At 39.2% G+C, this 15,590-nt stretch overlaps 1 protein-coding gene across 4 annotated transcripts in view; it reads right to left on the bottom strand.

Annotated features, from left to right (window-relative positions):
* The window catches only part of ARVCF (ARVCF delta catenin family member), a 929,071-nt gene that overhangs the window by 372,118 nt on the left and 541,363 nt on the right, over nt 1-15,590 (bottom strand). For 2 of the 4 annotated variants that reach the window (XM_053701909.1, XM_053701910.1), the window contains exon 1: nt 3,013-3,363. The exons of the other annotated variants lie outside the window; for them this stretch is intronic. In XM_053701909.1, the coding sequence (XP_053557884.1) occupies nt 3,013-3,033 (21 nt within the window). In that variant the 5' untranslated portion in view covers nt 3,034-3,363. Of the gene's footprint in view, nt 1-3,012; nt 3,364-15,590 lie in introns of those variants that run through there. 4 annotated transcript variants of the gene reach the window in all.

The following is a 15,590-nucleotide window of genomic DNA, read 5'->3' as shown; positions in this document are numbered from 1 at the left end:
CTGTTTCTGTATGAGGAGGTGCTATTGCCGGTATGGTAGGGTTTTGCTGCAGTACTGTACTACATGCCAAGGGGACAAGTTTGCAAGAGTCTTATGACCAAAGTAAAAAGGGACATTTTAGTACTAGAATGGTGCTCACTGTAGGTTTTACCCCTGCAAGGAAGTTTAAAGTCCTGCAAATCCTAAACAGAACATGACCAGTGATTGGCAGTTACATAAGCATGCAGCTGTGTATTGGCATACTTTGCTGTGTCATACAATGTGTAACAAAAATGGAGAATTTTATTTTTTGCATTAGAATGTTCTTTTAACTACAAGTGCAATACCAGTAAGGCAATGTCTTCTTCGCGTTAAAATGTGGTTGATTTCTACTTTGATGCTTTTGTGCAACAGTAGTGATAAATGAGAATATGCAATGCAGTATTGGCAGTGGATTGTGATTTTTTTTTTTTTTTTTACTTTTTAAAGTTCAATGTATGTGTCTATATTTTATCTGATAAAACACTGCAGAAAAACACTTTTTGTTAAATGATCACCTACCCTCAGAGTTAAGTGTTACTAAGATTTATATGACATTTAATCACTAGAGGAAATATGACAACAACCTCCCAGCAAGTGCTGATACTTGTCTGAAAGCAGAGGGAAGTATGCAGCCTGTACTCAGACATGGTCCTTTTGAACTTTTGGAATAATTAGACCATTACCTGAAATGCAACGCTTGTTATGTATTGAAGTTATGCTCTTCAAAATTATGAAATGTTAAAGGGACAGTAAACCTAGGATTTTTTTTAAATGCCACATGTAAATATAACAATCTAGCTGTAGATCACCTTTGAAAACATTGTAGATTGCTATTAACTCACTTTCATGTTCTGAAGTCTGGCCCTCCAATGCCGGTATTGTATTTTTTTTTTAAGCTGCATCTTCCTAACTTATCCCCTATGAGTCGACCACGTAGCTCCTTGAGTGTCAAGGGCGTGCGTTTCTTGATTGACAGGGCTTGTTTGAGACATACTGGACAGTCACAATATCAAGCTCCACAGGAACTCTAGCATTACGCTCTAGTGCAGGTATTGCGCATTCGCAGTTTGAATTTACGGCGAGAATCACTTGCCTGGAAATAGACTGTGAATGCGCATAAATGGGAGTTACTAGGGCATGATTAGCTCTTCCCATGGGACAGACTGAGTCTAGATTACACTCCCACTGCAGGATTGGTGGCGAGATTGCATTTATATAACTAATATATATAAAACTTTATTTTTTACAAATGTGCTTAAAAAAATTTTTTATCCGTTTGTGCTCATAAGATTTCAGTCTAACTATATGTGAGCCGTAACACACCTTCAATTACGGACACTAAGGTTTTAAGTTTGTTCTAGGATGATCCAATCACAGCCTCAGTTCTGTAAGAATCCATTCGCAAAGAATCAAGTCTCTGCTATATGTAGGTTTTAAAATGGCCCAGAAAGTTATCAAAAATATAAAATGCATTGAAGTTTAACCTCTTAAGGACATAACGGAATTTGTCAGTCATAAAAACAATTGAGCAAACTGAAACTGTGTCCTTAAAGGGTTAAAATGAAAAAATAAAAACACACTCAAACTTGGGAAAGCTTTAACGGTTACTCAGGCAACAGATCAAAATCATGCATGCCCGATGATTTCATATTTTAAATAAAAATTTCCCTATAAAATTTACACATACATACTACAAACCTTACACTCAGTCTGACATACGATTCCATAAATGAAGATATTGATTTATGGAATACCATTACAGTGGTTCCTTGCTTTTAACATATTAAATTACAAACCATAGGCCACAAAAAAGCTCTTATCCAGCAAGGCACCCTTAGTATAGATTTTGGGGAAGGGAGAATTCAGATCAGATGGGAAAAAAATAAAAATAAATCCTTCCTCCCCAAACATATGATAATCTCAGCTCAAATTATTGATTCTCCAATCAGTTCCATTTTATTATAATCCATTGTAAAAGAAAGTGTTAAGCAAAACAGGATCTTTTTTTCTGATCCCTGTGTTTCTACTTTCTAAACATGAGTATAAAATGGGAGGCACTGCTGTATTTGTCCAAGCAGCTACCATATATATTGGAATGCTTTCATCTTCTTTGAGGGATCTTAAAACAAAAATACAGCCAGCGGAATTCAGTTTGGTGAAGCATGAATCTGACTTATGCTGAAAGCCTTGCATGCAGTTAGTTAATCACCAAGATAGTTGGATAACTTTTAGCAAAGAAATTTTTTTTTTTATATATATATATATATATATATATATATATATATATATATATATATATATATATATATAAAATATCCCACATATTTTCATTTTTTCTTTTTTAAATAACATCTTACAGATCACTTATGAAAGTCCATCTAAACTGTTCATTACTCCAACTAATATAAGAAACCCACTTTTAAGAATTAAAAAAAAAAAAATTCTGACAAACCAACAAATATTACAGTAAACTAAAAACAAATTTCCAGTTTTGGAGAAAGTAGTTATTTATACAAATATTAAGATGAAGTCAAATTGTTGATCCACCCTACCTCAAAATGTTGTTAAAAAAATGTTTCACCTCATTTTTTTTGTATTATATACCTGTACATTTTACACGTTTCATCTTACCAATAAGAAGCATAGGATTTGGCATAATGTAACCACTTTACAAAGACATAGCATGGAGGTCTAGCAAAAAACGTGATTCTACAGACTTACATAAAACGCAAAAATGTAAAATACTGAATGCAATACTCAGATATCCTTCACTTTTCAACTCTAAATAACAACATTACCTACAGCTGTATTATACACCGTATCACACAGCAGCAACAGCCAATGCCCAAACCAACTCTCCATAAACTCAGTGTTCGATTCTGGGTAAACTTGCAGTATTATAATAACTAACCACCCGCTTGCAAGTTGCAATGCAGTTTATTGCCCTGTAGCACTGCAGGGTAAAGCACATGAAGCCGAGATGGCACTGACCTGTTGGAGTTCTGCAGGCATTTATGCAGGTCTGAAGTCCAACTCAGCACACTTGAGTCCAGCCTCTCAATATGGTCACAGCTATCAAGCTGGAAGATTCGATCCCAGATCCAACGTTCCCTGATTTTTCCACCACCAGGTTAAAAACGTGTTTGTAACGAGATCCAAACCCCTCCTTCCTTAGCAAATAAGAGAAAATAAAGCAACCCTAGCTTGCAACGCACAAATCCAGTACGAAAGATCCGAGTTTCAAAGCACAAGAAAAGCAAGAATCCTTTGTATGTCTCACATTGCCTCTCCACCTCAGCTCGCCCAGCCAGACTACCTCCCCACTGTGCGCAGAGAAGTCTGTGCAAACCCTATCCTCCTCCTCCTCTGAGGGTGGGAGCAGATAGACGGTCACAGCTGGGAGCTCAAATAAAGCACTCTCAGGCCACACCCAGCAGACAGACAGAGCGGCGCACTCAGTCCCAGCACCGCAAGCCATATCCAGGGCTGTATGCAGGAACACAGAGCAAGAGATGCGCACAGAAATATGCAGTAAGGGGACGTGGTGCAAGACTAAAAGAACTAATAAAGCTATAGTTATTGATTTAAACTAAATTAACAGGTAAGTAGACCTTTATTTGTGAAGAGAAAACGATAAATATTTTTCTTTTTTTTTATGTCAACAATATCAAACAAGGATATTTTAATATTAACAATATTATTGTTGTAATTATTAACAACATAGATTGGGGGGGTTAGTCAAGAAAGGTTTGCAGGTAAGTAGTCCAGAAAAGTGGCCTCTTTTACTGTGCTGGGATCAAAGTTCCACAGAAAAGGAACTCCATGGCTAAAAGCTCACAAACATTTTTTGGTGAATTCTTTGACAGTTTCAGGGCTTACTCTGATCAAAGAAGAGTTTGTTTAGGTAGATGGGTTCCTGACCATGCAGCTATTTACATTACAGACAATTACTGGTTAGTATTAGCCTTTTTATTGGTAACCACTGTAGTGGCAAGCGTTTCACTGAACATTCTTGCAGTAGCATTTTGAACTAAAGGTACATTTTATCAAGCTCTGCATTTGCAGCTTCTGAGAAAAGTTCAGGGTTGTATAATCAAATCATAATAGTAAAAAATGAGATGTTCTAAATATTAGAATATGTAATTTTAGGAATATTGACCCTGCACTACTGTGCGTTTAACACCTGCAAAGAGGTTAAAGTGATGGTAAATTTCAGACTATAAGAATGTTGCAATGAAAAAGATATTAGTTTGCAAGAAAACCACATAATTATGTTTTTTAAAGTGGTATGATATATATATATATATATATATATATATATATATATATATATATATATATATATATATATATATATATATTCCAATAAAAGATATATAATCATAGTTAATATTGTCTGTTCCTCCGCTCCCCCTTCATTTCCTCTTTTGGCTGAGCTGTGATATATAGAGCATTCAAAGCCACTCTCTACATAGGCTTTCTAAAGGCTTTAAAGGGGCTGGACTTATAGATTGTCAAATGACACACATGTTGACTGGATGTTATCTGCAATTGTCATAAAAAAATTTTTTATCCAAGTGGGCCGGCATAACATTGCAATAGAAGCATTTCTATATGAACTAATTGAACCCTTTCACAAATGGATTAAAAACAAAAAAGGTACACATATACTTTTTTTTTTTTTATGGCAAAAATTACATTTATGGCATTTGATTAGTTAAAGTTTACCATCACTTTAAACACACAGTAGAAGTATCACTTGGGACCCATGGAGCACACTGCTGTTCCTGAGCGAAAACCGCACTAATTGCTCTAACGAATCAGAGCATGTCATTTTTTTTTACTATTTTTCACTTTATATCTACTCTGCCGCATCAGAGATGGCAGAGATCAAACACCTTTAACTCGCTCGTTTGGGTTGAATGACAGGCCCTGCTTTTGCACAGTTGGTTTCATGAGGCCAGGATTTACAAGAGAGTTGTGTATTACAAGTTGCATTATTTACCGCTGGATAGGTTCTCTGCTTGATAGTTGACCTGCCAGCTGTTATATAAATGTCCCAATAACTGAAGGCTTTAACCCCTTCACGCCGTTAAGATGTCCTATGCTGTCCTAACAGCCCTGGGCTTTAATGCCGAATGACAACATGGAACGTCTTACCTTATATGCAAGGAAGATTCAGACTTGCGGGGCATGCCTAGCAGCATAGACAGCCCCCCCCCATGATCCGATGCCGACCTTTAAATCATGTGATTTCATTTTTACAGCAAGTGTTTACATCTGAACTCTATTTTGATCTAAGCACTCGCACCCCAACATAAAGAGGTTAAAAAAAAGCTTTTATAGGAAAACGTAATAAAACATAGCAATAGTCCACCAAAAAGGAAATTTATGCTTGCCTGATAAATTTATTTCTTTTATGATATGACGAGTCCACGGATTTCATCCTTACTTGTGGGATTTATCCTCCTGCTAACAGGAAGTGGCAAAGAGCACCACAGCAGAGCTGTTTATATAGCTCCTCCCTTCCCTCCACCTCCAGTCATTCGACCGAAGTTAGGAAGAGAAAGGAAAAGCCAAAGGTGCAGAAGTGACTGAAGTTTATAAAAATAAGTACATACCTGTCTTAGAAATGACATTGTGGGCCGTGGACTCGTCATATCGTAAAATAAATACATTTATCAGGTAAGCATAAATTTCCTTTTCTTTTACAAGATATGACGAGTCCACAGATTTCATCCTTACTTGTGGGATACAATACCAAAGCTACAGGACACGGATGAAAGGGAGGGACAAGACAGGAACCTAAACGGAAGGCACCACTGCTTGAAGAACCTTTCTCCCAAAAACAGCTTCAGAAGAAGTAAAAGTATCAAATTTGGAAAAAGTCTGAAGAGACGACCAAGTTGCAGCCTTGCAAACAGAAGCATAGTTTTTAAATGCCCATGAGGAAGCCACAGCCCTAGTAGAATGAGCCGTAATTCTTTCAGGACTCTGCTGTCCAGCAGTCTCATACACCAGATGGATGATACTCTTCAGCCAAAAAGAAAGAGAGATAACGGTAGCTTTCTGACCCCTACGCTTTCCAGAAAAAACAACAATGAATAATAAAGATGATTGACGGAAATCCTTAGTCGCCTGCAAGTAAAACTTCAGGGCACGGACCACGTCCAAGTTATGCAACATACGCTCCTTCTTAGAAGAAGGGTTAGGACATAATGAAGGAACAACAATTTCCTGATTAATATTCTATTAGAAACAACCTTAGGAAGGAAACCAGGTTTGGTACGTAAAACCACCTTATCAGAATGAAAGATAAGATAAGGCGAGTCACATTGTAACGCTGAAAGCTCATAAACTCTACGAGCAGAGGAAATAGCAACCAAAAACAAAACTTTCCAAGATAACAACTTAATATCTATGGAATGCATGGGTTCAAACAGAACCCCTTGAAGCACATTAAGAACTAAATTCAAACTCCAGGGTGGAGCAATTGGTCTAAACACAGGCTTGATCCTGGTCAAAGCCTGACAAAAAGACAGAATGTCTGGAACATCTGTCAAACGTTTGTGAAGTAAAATCAACGAAGCAGAGATTTGTCCCTTTAAGCAACTTGCTGATAATCCTTTCTCCAATCCTTCTTGGAGAAAAGACAGAATCCTGGGAATCCTTACTCTACTCCATGAGTAGTTCTTGGATTCGCACCAATAAAGATATTTACGCCATATCTTTCTAGTAACAGGCTTACGTGCCTGAATCTGAGTATCAATGACCGAATCAGAGAACCCCCGCTTAGATAAAATCAAGCGTTCAATCTCCAAGCAGTCAGCTGCAGAGAAATTGGATTTGGATGTTGGAAAGGACCTTGAATGAGAAGGTCCTGTCTCAATGGAAGTTTCCACGGCGGCAGAGAGGACATATCCACTAGATCTGCATACCAAGTCCTGCGAGGCCAAGCAGGCGCGATTAGAATTACTGAAACTCTCTCCTGTTTGATGCGAGCAATCACCCAGGAAAGGAGAGGAAACGGTGGAAACACATAAGCTAGGTTGAACTACCAAGACACTGCCAAGGCATCTATCAGTTCGGCCTGAGGATCCCTCAACCTGGATCCGAATCTTGAGAGTTTGGCATTCTGCCGAGACGCCATCAGATCCAATTCCGGACTGCCCCATCTGAGAATCAGGAAGGCAAAGAGCTCCGGATGGAGTTCCCACTCCCCCGGATGAAAAGCCTGTCGGCTTAAAAAGTCCGCTTCCCAGTTGTCCACTCCTGGGATGTAAATTGCTAACAGACAACAAGAGTGAGCCTCCGCTCATCAAATTATCTTGGATACTTCTGTCATCGCTATGGAACTCCTCGTTCCTCCCTGATGATTGATGTAAGCCACAGTCGTGATGTTGTCCGACTGAAAACGGATGAATTTGGCCGAAGCCAACTGAGGCCACGCCTGAAGCGTATTGAATATTGTGGAAGTAGAGAGTCCACACACCCTGAGCCTTCAGGGAATTCCAGACTGCACCCCAGCCTAGTAGACTGGCGTCCGTTGTCACTATCACCCACGAGGGTCTGTGGAAACACGTCCCTTGGGACAGATGATCCGGCAACAACCACCAAAGAGATTCTCTGGTCTCCTGGTCCAGATTTATCTGAGGAGATAAATTTGAAAAACTGAGCATGCACAGTTGTAGTGGTCTGAGAAAAAATCGAGCAAACGGAATTATGTCCACTGCTGCCACCATCAATCCAATTACCTCCATGCACTGAGCCACTGATGGTCGAGGATTGGACTGAAGGGCATGGCATGTATTTAGAATCCTTGACTTTCTGACCTCCGTCAGAAAAATCTTCATGGATATAGAATCTATCAGACTTCCCAAGAAGGAAACCTTTGTCTGTGGAATTAGTGAACTCTTTTCTAGATTCACCTTCCATCCGTGAGTTCTCAGAAAGGACAACACCATGTCTATATGAGATTTTGTCAGATGATAAGTCGACGTCTGGATCAGAATATCGTCCAGATAAGGCGCCACTGCAATGCCCCGCAGCCTGAGAACCGCCAGAAGGGACCCTAGAACCTTCGTGAAGATCCTGGGTGCTGTGGCCAACCCGAAGGTAAGAGCCACAAACTGAAAATGTTTGTCCAGGAAGGCAAACCTTAGGTACTGATGATGATCCTTGTGGATAGGAATATGAAGGTAGTCATATATTGACCCTCCTGGATCATTGATAAAATTGTTTGAATAGTCTCCATCTTGAAAGACGGGACTCTGAGAAACTTGCTTAGACTCTTGAGATCTAAAATGGGTCTGAACGTTCCCTCTTTTTTTAGAAACCACGAGAAGATTTGAGTAAAACCCCTGCCCCTGATCCAGTATTGGAACGGGACGAATTACTCCCATAGTAGAAAGGTCTTTTACACAACGTAAGAACGCCTCTTTTTACCTACAGATAATCGTGAAAAAAGAAACCTCCCCCTGGGAGAGAATTTTTTAATTCCAGTTGATACCCTTGGGACACGATTTCCAGTGTCCAGGGGTCCTGAACATCTCTTACCCAAGCCTGGGCAAAGAGAAAAAGTCTGCCCCCTACTAGATCCGGTCCCGGATCAGGGCCGCCCCTTCATGCTGTCTTGGTAACAGCAGCAAGCTTCTTGTGTTGTTTACCCTTGTTCCAAGCCTGGTTGTCTCCAGACAGACTTGGCCTGAGTAAAATTCCCTTCCTGTTTAGTGGAAGAAAAGGAAGAAGAGGGGACTCCTTTAAAGTTCCGAAAGGAACGAAAATTATTTTGTTTAGCAGTTCTATCCTGAGGTAGGAGATGACCCTTACCTCCCGTAATGTCAGAAATGATTTCTTTCAAGTCAGGTCCGAATAGGGTTTTTCCTTTGAAAGGAATAGCCAAAAGTTTTAACATAGATGACACATCAGCAGACCATGATTTTAACCATAACGCTCTACGCGCTAAAATGGAAAATCCAGCATTCTTAGCCGACAACTTGGCAATCTGAAAGGCGGCGTCCGTAATAAAAGTATTAGCCAGCTTAAGAGCCTTAATTCTATCTAAAATTTTCTCCAAAGGAGTCACATTCTTAAAAAACTAAGGCGTCAAAACTAGAAAGCCGCCGCAGTGGTAACTGGTACAATGCAGGCTGTCGGTTGTAAAAGGAAACCCTGATAAATAAATAACCATTTTTAGAAGACCCTCCAATTTTTTATCCATAGGGTCTTTGAAAGCACAATTGTCCACAATAGGAATAGTTGTATGCTTAGCCAGGGTAGATATCAAACTCAGGATCCAAATAAAGTGCCTGAGAAACCATTGACAGAAAATCCCGAAGTATCTTCCTCCTCCTTTACAGGGAAGAATATCTGGGATAGCAATTTTTAAACAATCATACTAATTGAAATTAATTCCTCTAGAAACGTTTACTTCAACATAGGAACAACTATGATATAAGAAATGTTAGAGGAAGCGCAGGACACTGTAAGAGGGCATAATTATACATGGCAGGAGTCAACCACAAATAACAGACTCCTATAACAGAAGGAGTCGCTAAAAAGCAATAACACCGTTGTTGCTTTAATCTTTTTTTTTTTTTTTTTTTTTTTTTATGTTAAAAAACCTAAAATAAAGACTAACAGATAACTATGTTACAGGCTCCTTAAGTGTAAATTTAGTGCATTTAGTCATTTAGTGCATACGTGACCCAGAGTGAATTATTGTCAAAAAAACAATGAAAATTAAAAATATGTTACTGTCACTTTAAATTTTAAACAGTAATCTTTTATTTAGTGCTAGCAGAAAATGTTTGGGCTGCAATAATAAATTATAGACACTGGAGGGAGTCTCATCAAGTTTACTCTGGGCTCTCCAGAAACATTGAGGACCTAGGATGTCATGTATTGTTATGGAACAACATGACTGAACAGCCCCAGAAAAACAAACTGAAGCGCATTCTGCAACGCTATCCGGTCCCCTGGGCTTTACAAGTTACGTTCTAATTCGGCCTCAAGCTCCGCCCATCGTGGGCGTATAGTGAATTTGCTGTAAGCCATAGAAAATAAATATGGAGGGGCAGATTGATAAAAAGAATCAAATATTGAGTCACAAAAATCGGGCACATCCCCAAGGTAGCCCGCCCGTTCTAGTCAAAGAACAACATGACTGAATACTAAATAACAGAATATGGGCGTAACACAGCTCACAGCATGAGTCTCTTTATTATTGAAATGCTGGGAGCAGAGAAAAGGCGCACTCTTCTAAAGACCGCCCTTCGTGGGCGTTAAACCCAATACCTCCCTGTCGGCATGTGTTTAATTAGTAAAAAAAAAAAACGTAGGGAGCTCGCAAAAAATGCCCAAATAAGTACTCAGCAAAGACATCTCCTGGTCGGTATATCTGTCTAAGAACCGCCGGGAAATGTGACAACTCCCATTAAAAAGATGTCTGTTTGATACATGAAAGTGCGGTTAACCACCTGATCTGAAGGTGCTGCTCCCAATAAAAAAAACCTTCAGGGTCTGCGTTGGCTGTCGCTTGAAGTCTCTCATGTAGTAGAGACAAGTGAAAATAAAGTGCCCAATTCTTACTAAGGGCTTCCTTATTTGATCTGAATCCAGCAAGTGTCTAACTTCCTCTGAGAACTCTTAACCCCAGGAATAAAAGTCAGCACTTACCTCAGTCTGCCTGACAGCAAAGGCAGTCCACCCAACTTGCAAGGTCCTAATTTTCGCCTCACATTGGCCTGTGGAAATAAAAGAACTGAGTTTTACTATTCTCCCCTCAGACTTTACAAGCAGGGCAGCATCAGTATGGGAGGCGCAGTGAGAATTATGTCCCACAAGTTCCCATGGCTGTAAAGCCACCAAATGCTTCTCTTTTGATATGGAAGAGAGTGATTTGGTCTAGGCTAACCCCAGAACAAAGTAGCACACAGCGACACCACTTTTAAAAAAAATAAACTCTTGATTCAAGAATCTAAACTAACACCTCACTTTACCTCTTCCTATTACTAAAACAGGCAAAGAGAATGACTGGAGGTGGAGGGAAGGGATGAGCTATATATACAGCTCTGCTGTGGTGCTCTTTGCCACTTCCTGTTAGCAGGAGGATAAATCCCACAAGTAAGGATGAAATCCGTGGACTCGTCATATCTTGTAAAAGAAACATGGATTAGTGGAATAATGGTTTACAATAGAATGTATTGCCAAGCTATTTTAAAGGGACAGCAAAGTCAAAATTAAACTTTAATGGTTCAGAGTATGCAGTTTTAACCCCTTAATGACCGGACCATTTTTCAATTTTCTTACCCTTAATGACAATGGCTATTTTTACATTTCTGCAGTGTTTGTGTTTAGCTGTAATTTTCCTCTTACTCATTTACTGTACCCACACATATTATATACCGTTTTTCTCGCCATTAAATGGACTTTCTAAAGATACCATTATTTTCATCATATCTTATAATTTACTATAAAAAAATTATAAAATATGAGGAAAAAATTGAAAAAAACACACTTTTTCTAACTTTGACCCCAAAAATCTGTTACACATCTACAACCACCAAAAAACACCCATGCTAAATAGTTTCTAAATTTTGTCCTGAGTTTAGAAATACCCAATGTTTACATGATCTTTGCTTTTTTTGCAAGTTATAGGGCAATAAATACAAGTAGCACTTTGCTATTTCCAAACCACTTTTTTTCTAAATTAGCGCTAGTTACATTGGAACACTGATATCTGTCCGGAATCTCTGAATATCCCTTGACATGTATATATTTTTTTTTTAGAAGATAACCCAAAGTATTGATTTATGCCCATTTTGGTATATTTCATGCCACCATTTCACTGCCAAATGCAAGCAAATAAAAAAAAATTGTTCACTTTTTCACAAATTTTGTCACAAACTTTAGGTTTCTCACTGAAATTATTTACAAACAGTTTGTGCAATTATGGCACAAATGATTGTAAATGCTTCTCTGGGATCCTCTTTGTTCAGAAATAGCAGACATATATGGCTTTGGCATTGCTTTTTGGTAATTAGAAGGCCACTAAATGCCGCTGTGCACCACACGTGTATTATGCCCAGCAGTGAAGGGGTTAATTAGGGAGCTTGTAGAGACCTTGAAGGGTTAATTTTAGCTTTAGTGTAGTGTAGTAGACAACCCAAAGTATTGATCTAGGCCCATTTTGGTACATTTCATACCACCATTTCACCGCCAAATGCGAGCAAATAAAAAAAAAAAAAAGTAACATTTTTCACAATTTTAGGTTTCTCACTGAAATTATTTACAAACAGCTTGTGCAATTATATCACAAATGGTTGTAAATGCTTCTCTGGGATCTCCTTTGTTCAGAAATAGCAGACATATATGGCTTTGGCGTTGCTTTTTGGCAATTAGGAGGCCACTAAATGCTGCTGCGCACCACACTTGTATTATGCCCAGCAGTTAAGGGGTTAATTAGGTAGCTTGTAGAGAACTTGCAGGGTTAATTTTAGCTTTAGTGTAGAGATCAGCCTCCCACCTGACACATCCCACCCCCTGATCCCTCCCAAACAGCTCTCTTCCCTCCCCCACCCCACAATTGTCCCCGCCATCTTAAGTACTGGCAGAAAGTCTGCCAGTACTAAAATAAAAGGTGTTTTTTATTTTTTTTTTATTATTTTTTTAATTATTCATCTGTGATGGACCCCTGCCTTAGCCCCAAACCTCCCTGATCCCCCCCAAACAGCTCTCTAACCCTCCCAACCTACCTATTTGCCACCATCTTAGGTACTGGCAGCTGTCTGCCAGTACCCAGTTTTCCCCAAAAAAGAAAGGTTGGGTTTTTTTTGTTTTTTTTTTGCTTAAACAGCGGTTTTCTGTAGTGTAACTGCCCCTACCCTAGCAGATCCTATTATTTAAAAAAAAAAAAAAATGTTTTCTGCCCCCCTCTCTCTTCTCTAGTCATTGGTGGCAGTGGTTGCTGCACGCGCACGCGCCCTCAGGCCCTCCCCTCCGCACGCTCCCAGCATCCGGGGGTGAACAAAGCACTTGAAGGAACCGGATGCCGGGGAGCGATGGGCCACCCACCGCCTTCCTTGTAAGCTCCCACCACCCATCCACCAACGGCACCATCGCTACCGGTGCAGAGAGGGCCACAGAGTGGCTCTCTCTGCATCGGATGCTTTTTAAAGGGTATTGCAGGATGCCTCAATATCGAGGCATCACTGCAATACCCTGAGAGCTGCTGGAAGCAATTGCGATCGCTTCCAGCACTCTCTTAGACAACTGACGTACCAGGTACGTCCATTGTCACTAACTGTCAGTTTTTGCAGGACGTACCTGGTACGTCAGTTGTCATTAAGGGGTTAAACATCTTTTTAATTTTCTTCTTGTGCTTCCTTCTCTTGGTATCCTTGGTTGAATGAGCAGCATTGCAGTACTGGGAGCTAACTGCTGATTGGTGGCTGTACAAATATGTCATTTGCTCACCTGTGTTCAGCTAGCTCCCAGTAGTGCATTTCTGCACCTTCTACAAAGGATACCAAGAGAATTGAAGATAATTTGACAATAGAAATAAATAGGAAAGTTGTTTAAAATTGTATGCACAATCTGAATCATGGGTTTCATGTCCTTTAATAAGAGAACTAATTTGATCATATTTTCATCCATTAATATTACATTTATACATCTATTTTGTTTCTTTGTCAAAATTACATTATACCTATGGAAAAGAGCAATAAGTTTAGATCTCCGCAACATAAAACTCTTGACACAAACATTTGGATTTTGAACAAATAACAAAATCTTCGGAATACTCCAGATTACAACTTCTTTCAAATAATGGTAAACAGTGTTACATTTCTAATAACTAAAAATGTGAAGAACAAAGACAACCCTTGTCTTTTAATGTGGATTCTCAAGGACTCTGAATTTTTTGATTGGGGAAAAATTCCACTAATTGAAAATAATAATAAAATGGAAACATATATCTAAATGGTGGAGACATGGGAGATCTGTCTTTATAATCACATCTCTCATTCATGAGCAGTAAGCAAACCACCAGGGCCATCATTAATAATAGGTGACCATATTGTTTAATATATAAATATAGATGACAGGTATTTAAAGTACCACTAAATGCAGTAGAAGTGCATAATAAAAAGACAATTATTTAACACAATGGGGAGCTTGAGGGCCCGTGTCTCTGGCGAGCCTGCAGGCTCACCAGAAACAGCAGTTATGAAGCAGCGGTCTATAGACCGCTGCTCCATAACCTGTCTGCCTGCTCTGAGCAGGTGGACAGACATCGCTGCAATTCAACCCGATCGAGTACGATCAGGTTGATTGACACCCCCGCTGGCGGCCGTTTCGCTGCAAATCTGCACATTGCACCAGCACAAGAGCTGCTGGTGAAATGCTGAATATGGAGAGCATATTGCTCTCCGCATTCAGCGAGGTCTGGCAGACCTGATCCGCACTGTCGGATCAGATCCGCCAGACCTTTGATAAATATCCCCCTACCTCTGAATTTAAAATAAGCAGTCGATTTATTTTTAATTTTTATTTTTGTCTGACACATTTATTTTTTTCTCCCATTTGCCGGCCCCCTATATCATGTGACAGACAACCAATCACAGACTAGTATACATATACCCTGTGAGCTTGTGCACATGCTCAGTAGGATCTTGTTCCCCAGAAAGTGTGAATATAAAAAGACTGTAAAATTTGATAATAGAAGTAAATTGAAAAGTGTCTTAAAACTGCTTCTCTATCTGAATCATAAAAGTTTATTTTGACTTGAGTGTCCCTTTAAAATGGGTTAATGGATTTTAAGCACTTAAAGGGACAAAAAACTCAAAAATGTTATTTCACTAGTGTAGGATATGTGCATATTCTTTTTCAACAATGATTACCAAGAGAACAAAGCACATTTTAAAATAAAAATGAATTTTAAAGTGTTTTAAAATTGCATGCTCTATCTGAGTTATGCAGCTTTCATTTTGATTACTTTAAAGGTGCAGTCAATTGTATCTTGCTTAATAAAAGTGCACTTATTAAACATTAAAGGGCCATAGTAGATGAAAAATAACATGCTCTAATTTGTTAGAGGATGTCATTTTACAACTATCGGCCCTGCACTACTATATGTTTAACCCCCACAAATGGGTTAAACACATAGAAGTGCCAATCGGGACTAGTGGAGCACTACTGGTCCAGAGCGGAAACCGTTGCTGATCCAATCAGCAGTGCTAGTTGCCCTAGTCGTGCGACTAGTGCTACTAATTTAATCTGATGGTCCCAAGCAGGATTTCTACTATGTGTTTAACCCCTTTGTGGGGTTTAAACACACAGTGGTGCAGGGTTGATATAGTAGGCATGAGCATTTTCGGATATTCAGCATTCATTTTTGTAAACAAATGCCGAATATGGCTGCGGGTATTTTCGGAGCCAGATTTATTAATCTGTTCAAAGCAAACTTTTTTTTTTGTATGATGCACTATTAGACTATAAATCCGGCTCGAAAAAGAGAAATAAACACTGATACCCACAAACATATTCAGCATTTATTTACACAACCGTAT

Source organism: Bombina bombina, chromosome 2 (assembly GCF_027579735.1).
Source record: "Bombina bombina isolate aBomBom1 chromosome 2, aBomBom1.pri, whole genome shotgun sequence".
NCBI classification, from domain to species: domain Eukaryota; kingdom Metazoa; phylum Chordata; class Amphibia; order Anura; family Bombinatoridae; genus Bombina; species Bombina bombina.
The sequence above is the reverse complement of the archived record's forward strand: the minus strand, read 5'-3'. Positions and strand labels throughout refer to the sequence as shown.